Below are 12285 nucleotides of genomic sequence, written 5' to 3' on the forward strand. Positions count from 1 at the left end.
TAAACTTAATACAATTAGTCACTGCTGTGACATTGCTGATTTGTCTTTTTGATAACTTGTATGTTCATATACTTCTTGAAACTTTCATCTCAATACTCTTAGACTTACAAGTAGTTGCAATAGAGGTCGTAGTTGAAGTGGTAGTAGTAACACTAAATATAGCAGTGATAATAGTATTAGTAGTAGTGTGCACGCATTGCCTTTTGGTCAGATGATGTTTCCCTTTAAGAATTCTCTGAAAGTTACAACTTCATACCCAAGTCAGTTCTTGAGATACTCTCTCTTGAAAATGTGCATGCCATATGCGTGTTTAGATTTAGTTCTTATTTCTCCTCAATATAATAAATTGAATAGCGTGGTAGTAGTTGTGGTGGTAGTTGTAGTAGCATTAGTGGCAAGCAGATATGACCTTTTTGATTGTCTCCCTTATCATTTCCTAGAAGCTCGAAATTAATATATTCAAGTCATTCCTGAGTTACGCCCTTTACAATACAATCCTTATACACATACCATTTTTTGATTTGGTTAAATACTCCCCTTAAAATTTTCTAAAAGGATCACCTGAGTGTCATTCGTCGTCTTGGAAAGTAAAGTTTAAACATGCATACCTTTCTCAATAACATATACTATATGTAAATAATGAACAAATTGTCTAACATACAGCTGTTGCTCTGAGGACTTTGGGTGGGTCGACATCCCCAACATTTCAACATTACTGAAAAAATACATGTTTTAAAACTTTGATCAGATGTATTTTTGGGGAATGACAGGCTTGAGGATAGAGCTGGTTACCCTCCATTCACTTTTGACTCTTAAAAAGGGCACTAAAACTTCCGACTTCCAATCAAATTAGCTCCATCCGATCCAAAGTGTATGCGACCGGTAAGCTGTGTGTTTTTGTGTTTTCAACGGAGAAAGAAGACAGATAGGGAAGGAGCCAATTCAATCCCGGGTGATAATTTAATGAAGTCTCCAACACTAATTTATAGAAAATTCTAGGTTATTTTGTTAAAAACTTTTAAAACCCTCTACTTTTATCCAAAAAGTCTTCCATAAAATAACACCGCAATTTTACAGTTGATGTGGTAAATTTTATTCTAAAGACCATATAAAATTAATACTGTTTAAAAATTAGGTTAATCCCAAGACCATATACAGGAAGGTGGTATATCCAATTTGAACCACCCCTTCCCCCTCCTCTGTCCCAAAAATATCCGACCCTTATATTGGTCATAAAAATTCATGTGAGTTCTACTGATTTCAGGGCTAGCTGTAGGTATTAGGTTGACACTCTTAGGGAATTCTTAAGGTGATATTAAACTAAACCAAATTACTATATGCATCCAAATTGTCAAAACATTATTATCTTCAACCTCTCAAGAACAATTAAGGGTATCGAGTTGAAACTTTCACCGAATATTAAGGGAGATGTTGAACTTGTAGACACGATGTGGATCGGAGTTTTAAAAACGGTATAGCTGCAATATCTAAGGAACGGTTTTAATGATAAAGCTCAAACTGTTAGGAATTGTTATTTGGCATGTTGAACTAAATCAAAAGACACCGTCTGCATCCATGTTGTTGAAATAGTATGTCTGAAATTTTTCAGGAAAAGTTAATTACATTAAGTTGGAACTTTCAGAGAATGTTGAGGAGGATGTTTAACTCAGTCAAAAGATACTTTGTGAATTCCGATTGTCAAAAAGGCATAAATTGTTAAAGTTTCAGAATTTGAAACTTTCAGGAAATTCAGAGGAAGATGTTGAACTAAATCAAAAGATACTATGTCATTCCAAGTTGTCGAAGTGGTGTCTGCAGTATCTCATTAGTTGTGTAGTAACTAAGTAAAAATTTTTCAAAAAATGTTGAGGGGGATGTTAAAAAAAAAAAAAGACACTTTTTACATCCAATTAGTCAAAAAAGCGTATTTGAAACATCTTAAGAATGACTAGGGTAGTAAGTTTGAACTTTCAGAGAATTTTGAGAAGGATGTTAATGTCAATCAAAACAAAAAACGTACATCCAGGTTGTCTGAACGGCATCTTTTCCACACCCCAAAACGCTCACGTCAAATTCGAAAATAAGAGTTTTAAGAGTCAAAATAAAGAGAGTTGAGTGATGCCTGTGATGTATATTCATTTTCTTATCCCATTTTCACATTTATTTAATATATAGTACGTTCTCCGAGGAGGATTCCTTCGAGCATATTATTTCAAAATTACAGTTGAATCAAAATCTTATTTTCAAACCTTGATTTCCTAACCTTATTTTCAAATTGAACGGATTGTATGCAATACTTTCACTGAATACAATCAAAGACAGCACCAAAGTCAACTTATTCAACTTAAAAGTTTAAATTAGGATCCGATATTTGAATTCTTAAGCCGAAAACCTGAAAAAGTGGAGAAACACTAACCATACTAGCAAACAATAAATATTTGGCAATCAAAAACGACCAGCAAATCATTAAACAAAAGCCCTTCAAAAATTTTGCCAGAAAATATAAAGAGCTATATTATTACAATTATATAATTATTCTTATAATTATATGCATTCTCTCATAATTATGATATGAAATTTAAAATCAATACTGTTAAATGAAACATTGAGTCTTGAATTGCTGAGATTTCCAAGAATTAATATCAATATATGTATATTCAACACACATTGTACTTTCTTCAGTTCTTTCTGGTCATCATGATTATCATAATGATTTATTTGTTATTTTACATAGATGTTTTGAAAAACTGAGCACTCTGTTCAAAATACAAACAGTTTTCAACAAAACAATTTTCGTTCGTTTTGACTTTAATTTGAGTATCCATTTTAATTTCAACTCGTTTTAGGATTTATCATTTCATCTATACCAGTGTCTGCTGTCTTTCGTTTGATGTGACTAATTATTCTAATCTTTGTTCGTTTCGGGTTTAACTGATTGTTTGATAGTAATTTTTTGTTTAAATAATTATAGGACTTTATTCCTACTCGTCTTAAGTCTTAATATGCGCCTTTACTTTTCTTTAAAAAACTTCTTTTTCCGAAAATATGTTTTAAAATTAATTTCACATAACATCTGCTATGATTCATTCTGCTTTTCAGGTATTTTATAACATCTAGCATTGCTTAAGAAAAAATAAAGAAGACCAATAAAAGAAAATACCTTATAAACTAAAATACTTTTATATAGCGTAGCCTATTGGCTATGAACTGAGCTTTCCTTGAGTTGAAGGAGAGACTTACCTGTGAATACTGATGGCACTTTTGTCATAAAGTTCTTCACAGTTTTTACGGGAACTCCATTATTTTCATCCTGCATTCTCTCAACTATATGTTCCATCTAAAATAATAAGAAAATTGCATATAATTGTAGACAATTTTCCAAACCACTCTTTATAATTAACAAAAAGTAAAGAGTAAACAATGGAAACAGCAACCGAAACTTTAAAAACCAGTATTTAAAAACAGAATATAGATAAAAATGAAGGAAATCTAGTTTTTTTTTTGCTGATCCTGAATGCACAAAATTATTACGTTTAATTTAGCACATCAAATTTCTTAGCATAAGAACTTACTAAATTGGAAGGTGGGACACCCTCAATGAGTATTGCGATCTTGATGAAGAACCAGCAAATTGTTTATTTCCGAATCTCTTACACGGCAGTGAAGTTTGGTATGGAGCCAATCGGAGGGTTCAGAAAATACCGCCATCGTACGGCCATGACGATCGTTGGGATCGTCAGTGCGTGAGATAAAAGAGCCTGACACCCTATAGCAAAATGTCTGACAGAAGACATGTCGTCGTCTGCTGGGCTCCACGATGAGCCTGGATGCGGGTTGAACGTGCAACAAGTACAAGTAAGTACAATAAAATATTTATGCTAATTATATGTAACTTTATCTATAACTTTATGTAACTTTATTATCTATCTAACCCTTTATCTATAAACTAAATTGCTAAAAAAGCTGGTTTCCGTTAACGAAATCAAAGAGTAACACCAAAATTTAGAACAAATGGGAAGTATTCCTTTGTTTCAAGGGGGTTATCCCTTCTTAAGCCCTGGTTGTTTGCGCTAAAAATTTATAATGCTATACTGAAAGTATTTATTAGGGCAGCTAATATAGTTAATGGGTATTTGTGTATTACTTACCGATTGGCTTATTAAACATTTGAACTGAACATTTTATTATTTAATACAAATGCACATCAAAAATCTCTTCGATTTTTGATGTATCATGAAAGATAATTTTATCTCATTCCAATTATCCCTATGATTGGGAAGTCATTCTTAAAGTATTTGGGACAAAGAATCAAACTTTAGCGTAGCTTGATGAAGTTAAGGAGGGGAGAGTTTCCCTCAAATGAAGAACAAATTCTCTGTTTTTTTTTTCTTTTAGGTTTCGATGCCTTTACCTTGATCTGAAAAAGCCTGTATTTACTAGATAATGAATGAATCCGAACAGCTAAAGCACAAGGCAAGGAAAAAGTGTCAGATGTAATGATGGACAAAAATGAATCACAACAAGATTCCCGGTTAGATGACTTGCGACAACAAGTATAACAACAAATCACAAACGAAGATTTCAACCAACAAATTATGTGGTAAGAAGAGAAGTGACAGAAAAGATCACAAAAAGAACAAAACAGGAGAATGCAAAATCTATAAAATGTGGGGTTCTGTGAAGGATTGGGTTCCCGGAAGCGAAACTCGGGCACCTGACAATAGGGGAGACCAGCTCACCTTCACCACGGTCCAGGTTCGTCATTTCAAAATTACTCGAACACATAGTGTTCAAAACCCAGGAAACTTTGCCAATGGAAGAGCCATCTACTAGCGATACTTTATTAGTGCAGAGAATTTGCCTTCAGTTGTAAGTAAATTTTTTTAATAATTGGTATATCTTTTTCCTGCAGAATGCTATATTTTATGTCTTAGAAAAAAAGCTATTCAAGAGCTATTTTAAAAGATTTGGTAATTGTCTATTACCTAATATATCTCTCAGTTTATGATTCCACTCTCCTAAAAAGCATTTGGCGCCATCAATCAAGAGTTACTGATTAGATCAAAACTTCATGTAGATGACCCTTTGCCCACGTTTACCACAAATATCCTACTCAGGGTCACCAGCCACTGGTCTAGCGACCCATGGCTGGTGAACCTGGGCTGGTGAGTTGTCATTTTGTTTTCAGTGTAGTATTTTGTTATGTGTTGTTGTACTATTCTGTATTTTACTAGTTCTGTATTTTTCAGAAATATTGTGTATTTTACTAGTAATATTCTGTATTTTACTAGCCCATCTAAATGAAGAGTTGTTACTGGCAATAATAATAGGATAAAAACAATTGGATCGAGTCGATTTGCATGCCCAGAAGTTGCGACATTGATTCGAAATTTAAGAGTTTGTTATGTTGATGTAACATTCGACAAAGAATATTGATACAAAACGTATTACCTTGAGGTTACTACGTAAAAAAGACCTCTTGAAATTTTATTTGATCTTTCAAGTTCAGAACACATCATATTTCTGATAAAAACAAACTTGGCAATCCAACTAAGATATTCTAAAAGTTTGAAGTAGTCAATCTTGTTTCATTGCCAAAATAAGTAGGTTATACATCATGACAAAAGACAAGGCTGAAAACTTTGAAAAATTTAAGACTGGACATGTAGGCTAAACTTCTTCTGCAAAAGTCTTCAATGTTACATCAAGCATATTGGTGCACTATTCTGTATTTTATTAACTGTATATTTTATTTCGTCGTCAGACGTCGAATAAGGGCTAAAGACAACTACAAAAAGGAAAAAAGGTACGTCTGAACCACCACTACTTCGTGAAGCTGCGCTCAAAGTCATTGAGACGCACGTTTCAAAGGCTCAAGCTTAGATAAAATACCAGACTCCTTGTGCAATCTTACGAGAGTATGTGAAAAGAATCAGCAAGAACGGGCTGGAGGTTAGAGGTTTGCCACTCTTTTTTTTCACCACGATACGCCACTCGTAGAATTTTTACCGACGAACAAGAACGGGCTCTTGTCAAATACCTGCAAATAATATGCCATATGCATTATGGACTATCACCACTCGAGCTACGTCAATTTTGTTACAAATACGCCACGTCGAAGCAGCTTAAAATTCCAGATTCATGAACTTGTGGTGAGAAAAATCAAGCTGCGGGAGAGGATTGGTATCGGGGGTTTATGCAGCGACACCCCGAGCTTACAATCCGACAGGCAGAAGCTACCAGACTGGGAAGGGCTAGGCCTACTGCCTTCAACCGCTTTACAGTTCAGCAGTTCTTTAACAATCTTCGGACTCTATACGATCGTCACTGCTTTAGCCCAGAAAATATTTGGAACGTCGATGAGACAGGATTATCGACTGTTCACAAGCCAGGCATTATGTCATTGCTGAAAAGGGCCAAAGGCAAGTCGGAAAGGTAACGTCTGGCGAAAGAGGGCAGAATATCACGCTTTGTATCTGTGTTAGCGCTATTGGAAATACAGTTCCTCCAATGATGATTTTTCACAGAAAAATATGCCCTGATATCCTACTAAAGGGAGCTCCACCAGGGACCATTGGATTCGGAAATGAAAAAGCTTCTGGATGGATGACGACCGAGCTCTTTGTCATTTGGCTGAACCACTTTATTAGTCAAGTAAAACCAACAAAATCAAAACCAGTTCTTCTTATTTTGGACAATCATATTACCAGATATTCTAGCGATCTGCATGAGCTGGCTAAGGAGAACGGTGTTAATCTTTTAACCGTGCCCCCACATACGACTCATAAACTGCAGTCTCTGGATCGCTCTGTTATGTTTCCGATTAAGGCATACTACAATCGAAAAGCCGCAGTTTTAATGAGCAGAAACAAATGCAAAACCATAGCCATTGCTAATGTTGCAGAAATTCTTGGCTCATCTTACTTCAAGGCTGTTACTCAAGAAAGCATAATCAGCGGGTTCCGCTGCACAGGAATTCATCCATTCAACCCAGAAATTTTTAAAGACCACGAATACCTAAGTTCATCCGTTTCCGATAGACCAGAAGTACCACCACTGGCCCCTTTCAGCTCAGAAGGTAACTCTACGCGATATTCAGAAGCACCATGTGCAAGTGAACCACCCCTGAGAAACTCGAGTCCAGAACAGCTGCCTGCTACAATGTCTGGTTCTGTTAACGATAGCTATTCAGAAATTATAGATCTTTTCCCAGTGCTAAAAGGATTTCCCAGGAATCAAAAAAGAAGAACTGCAAATAGAAAGAAAGCAGACATCCTAACAGATACACCAGTAAAAGAAATAATTCCGCAAGAGGTGGAAAAGAAAAACAAGAAACACTAAGTGCTAGAAATGAAGAAACTAAGCAAGACAGTTGCGAAGCAATATAAATTTCCAAAAAGGAAGCTTTTTTGCGAAGCATTTGAGTATAAAAGCAGCTCTGAAGATTTTGTAGTTGATTCTGATTGTTGCAGTGACGAGAGTCTGAATGTTGGCGATGTCGAGGCTGAAACTGAAATATCTAGAGAGATTACAGTCGGTGATTTCATTCTCACTGGAATCGATGGGAAAAGAAGTGGGAAAACATACTATGTTGCGTCAGTGCTAGAAATCAATGGTGATGATCTTGATGTCAAATTTCTCAAAAAGGTTGAACCAAACGAGTTTGTTTATACAGATGAACAGGCTTTTGTAGAGAGACAATCAGTGGAAATTAAACTTGATCAACCCGTCTCATGCGGAGGGACTAAAAGGCAATCAGAAAAGCTGACATTTGGTGTCGATCTTTCCGCATACAAAATAAAATGATCAGACAAATGTGATACGAGTTACCTGTATTAAATTTTCTTATACCAATAGCTGATGAGTATTAAACATATTCTTAAATGAGAATGGCTCTTCTGATCTTTTTAAGAGTGGTTTTCAATGCTTGGCGAACCAGAACCGGGGATGGCGAAGCTGTACCGGGGTCGTACAGGTTCGTCATATCTGACCAAGGTCATTGTTCTTTGAATTATGGCTATAACTGATAGGCTAAAAAAATATCAAAATTTTGCTTGATGTCCTGAATGTGTAGGTAAATTTTGGTGGGAAAAAGTTTACTGTAGGTTGACAAGCATAGTAGAAAAAAATTATTTTCTAAAAAAGTGATGAACGTGGGCGGGTCTCCCCTACATCTTGAATTTTTAAACGAGCAACTGTATATGTATGTATTTATATATTTATAATTTTGTTCTTGAAAACGGCTCCATATATTTTTTCTTAAATTGGCCCCCCTGGGATTTCCTGGCCTGAAAAAACGATTTAGACAAGTCACGAGTTTCAAAAAATCGTTTAGAGCCTTAATTTCTGAAAAACAAAATTGATGTAAGTGATGTCATATTTATATGCATTTCAAGACAAAACATTACATAATTCCCCCCCCCCCAGGGGTGTTGTATCTTTGTTAGAATTTATAATGTACAAAAAATTACATAATACGACATATGACTCTGAAAAACTAAAGAAAAAGGCATGGAACAAGAAAAGGCAAAAATCATATAAATTGCAAAAGAAAACGTTGCACAACGAAATCTGCTGTTAGAAGATAAAACAAGATTATAATGGAATTAAAGAGCGTGTTAGTTTAGCTCGCGTGACTCTGGGATAGACAAACAGGAAGAAGGATTTAATTTTTAGCATCTATGATGCGTGAAAAATTTGACAAGACGGAAAATTACTCCATAAAGCTAAAGAAAAAGGCATGGAACAAGAAACCGCAACAAATAACTCTGAATTGCAAACAAAAATCTGAATGAAGACTGAAGAATAACACGGTAATTATGCTACCGCGCAATTCCGATATTTCAGTAATCACAGTTGAACAAGGAACGTGTTATTTTAACGTCTGTAAACGATAGACGGGAAGAAGGAATTTAATTCACAACAGAATTTTTTAATTCAACTGAAATTGCTGATTTGCGACCCTATGACTTTAAACTAAAGAATAAAGTTTACCAATGTATACTTTAGATATTTCAGAGGCATAGGTATCGGAACATTAATGGTTGTTACTGAATTATTAATTGAAAAAAAAACTTTTTGAAAAAGAAGTTTTTCAAGAAAAGTAAAGGCAGTTTCAACTTAAGATCAACAGATACAAATACCTGTTCAAATTGAAAGTCAAAACGACCAGAATTACTATTAAAGAATAACTGAAACTCGAAACGAACAGAAATTAAAAAATCAATCATAGCAAAACCATACAACAAGTAATAATTTAAATAAATAAATAAATCTTAAAGCGAGTAATACTTAAATTGAATGTGCAAATCAAGCTTAAAATGGGAAAAAATATTTTGCTATTGAAGTATAATTAAACCCAAAACGAACACAAATTAAATAAACAATCAATGTATCAAACATACAATAGATAATAATATAAATGAATAAATAAATCTAAAATGAGTGAAACTTAAATTGAATATGCAAATCAAGCTTCAAACGAACAAAACCACTATAAACAAGTGTTTAGGTATCGCCTTCTTCTCTCACTATAAAAATCTAAAACCTACTGCGTCATTGGCGTTTAATTTTGTTCCTTTTTGATTGCAAAAAGTTTCAAGTATTTAAAAATTTCTTATTTCAAAATCAAACTTTTTTTCAACATTGAATGCTCATCAAAGTATCAAAACTAGTATCAAAGAAACAATTTCAAAGTAAAAAATAACAAAGTAAAGAAAGTATCAAAGTAAACAAGGTATCAAAGTAGCAATATGCATAACAATGGACAGCTTGCATAGCTTAAAGCCCTTGCCCTGGGGGAAGTGGGAGGTTTTGTTAACCCCAGAGGCATAATTATTTTAATTGTTTCACCATTTGAGTATTTTGGACATAATTGCCATTTCACAATTTTGATTGGCTGCATTTGGGGAACAAAGACGTGAAGGAGAGGGGGGATTGGTAGAAAAGTACGAAGAAAGTCGGTTTGGGCGTACCTTCTTCAAATCTCTTATTCCGTGAGAAGTATTAGAAAAATGTGAGAAAAAACAAAAATCATGAGATTTCCGGGGAGACAGGCCCGGAGGCCCCCCTGAGTACGTTCATGGGTTTGATGACCTCCGATTATATTCGACTCTTAAAGAGGGCACTAGAAATTATTATTTACAATTTAATGAGCCCCTCCGAGTTTTATTACACCACCCCTTGTATATGAAGCACCTATGGGGGAAAAAAATATTGAAGCTTTATTTAAGATTTATTCATTATTTATGTTTGCGCCTGTTATCTTTATGTTTGTAAGATAGTTAATTTTTAGTTCTATTCGTTTGGGGTTTAGTTTATTCTTTAACAGTAATTTCTGGTCTTTTTGAGTTTTAACTATAATAGGCTCTTTAATATGGCTCTTTACTTTTCTTAAAAAACTATTTTTATGCAAGGTATTTTTAATTAATGATAAGATAGCGTTGAAGCCGTATGACCTTTACGATAGGCAAAGTGAATACATGCCTCTGATATATAAAACTTTATTTATTACACAACATTGAATAGAATGAAAGAACAGCTTCGAAAAAGAGTGGTTAGACTATTTCAATGATTTACTCTAAGACAACAAAATTATTTTGATTTCACCACTCTCGGATTTTTTGTGCAAAAAGAAATTAGCATCTACTGCAAAGTATGTATTTTAATCTTATTTTAAGTATGGCAGTAATTTTGAGTATTGTAGCATTTTCAGTTTGGAGAAATTCTGGGATAATTCGATAGCCAATTCTTTAGCTAGTTCTTATTAACTTTATTGCTAACCTTATTAACTTTATTCTAGCTATAAATAAAAAAAAGTTTTTTTTAACTGAAAGTAAGGAGTGACATTACTACTACAAACGAACAGAAATTATTCCGTATATGAAAGGGGCTGTCCCCTCCTCAACGCCTCGCTCTTTATGCTAAAGTTTTTTATTGTTTCAAAAAATAGAGTTGTGAGAAACAGTCAAACTTTAGAGTAAAGAGTGAGACGTTGAGGAGGGGATAGCCCCTTTCATATACGGAATAATTTCTGTTCGTTTTAAGTTTTAATTTTGCTCCTTACTTTCAGCTGAAAAACTTGTTTTTTTATTTAACTTCTGAACATTCTTTATTAAATGCGGGTTTTGATTTTGGCTCACCGTACATGAGTAATTAAAACGAAACTTCCATATTAGTTTTAATTTTTTTTTGGCTAAATAACCTCTCACAATTTTTATTGGACGATTTTGAGAAAAAGGGGTGGAGGAGGGGGCATAATTGCCGTCCAATTTTTTTTAATTACTTAAAAAGGGCGCTAGAACATTTAAATTTATTTACGAACGTTTTTGTTACTAACAAATATACGTAACTTACGTATTAACTTACGTAACGAACTTCATTATTCATATATTTTTATTACGCATATTAGGGGGTTTGCCCCCTTGTCAACACCTAGATCTTTACGCTAAAGTTCGAATTTTGTTCCAATTCTCTAATAATGACCCCTTAATCCCAAAAGCCGGTTAATTAGAATGAATATCTCTTATGAAAGTACTAAAAAAAACTTTAGCGTGAACAGCAAGGTATTGACTAGGGGGTGAACCCCCTCATATACGTAATAACTTCTGTTCGCTTTAAGTTTTAATGCTGTACCTTATTTTCAGCTGGAAAAACTTCATTTTTTATTTAACTTGCTGAGAAATCCAGCCCTTCCTTCATAGCAATATCCCTTCCCCATGAAAACTTCCTCCGTGGAAAGATCCTCCCACATAACCCCCGACCCCCCAACCAGAGACATCTCCCTGAAAATGTCTGTATATCTTCCAATAACCAATACTATATGTAAAAATTGGGCAAAGTTCATAACTTGCAGCCCTTCCCCCGGGGACTGCGGGGTATTAAGTCATCCTCAAAAACATAGTTATTATACTTTTCGACCATGCTAAACAACATGGCTAATTTAATCGGGCGAATTTGGGGAAAAAGGGGTGGAGGAGGGGCCAGGCTGCCCTCCAATCTTTTTGGTCACTTAAAAAGGGCAGTAGAACTTTTAATTTATATTCAAATGAACCCACTCACGATGTTCTAGGACCACTGGGTCGATACGATCACCCCTTGGAAAAAAAAACAAAACAAACACACAAACAAAAAAACACGCACCCGCGATCTTTCTTCTGGCAAAAAATACAAAATTCCAATTTTTTGCAAATAGGAGCTTGAAATCTCTACAGTAGGGTTCTCTGATACGCTGAATCTGATGGTGTGATTTTCATTATTCTATGAATTTTATGGGATATTTCCCCC

General features: G+C 34.6%; 1 protein-coding gene and 1 pseudogene across 2 annotated transcripts in view; one reads left to right on the forward strand and one right to left on the reverse strand.

The window, feature by feature from the left end:
* Positions 1–12285, reverse strand: part of LOC148950332 (regulator of G protein signaling 7-like) — a 245472-nt gene that overhangs the window by 189422 nt on the left and 43765 nt on the right. For both annotated transcript variants that reach the window (XM_089092302.1, XM_089092303.1), the window contains exon 3: positions 3241–3337. In XM_089092302.1, coding sequence (XP_088948428.1) covers positions 3241–3337 — 97 coding nt within the window. The remainder of the gene's footprint in view (positions 1–3240; positions 3338–12285) is intronic.
* On the forward strand, positions 6197–7341 carry LOC148950333 (uncharacterized; annotated as a pseudogene).

Source organism: Artemia sp. Qi Xiang Cuo, chromosome 7 (assembly GCF_049724085.1).
Source record: "Artemia sp. Qi Xiang Cuo chromosome 7, ASM4972408v1, whole genome shotgun sequence".
NCBI classification, from domain to species: domain Eukaryota; kingdom Metazoa; phylum Arthropoda; class Branchiopoda; order Anostraca; family Artemiidae; genus Artemia; species Artemia sp. Qi Xiang Cuo.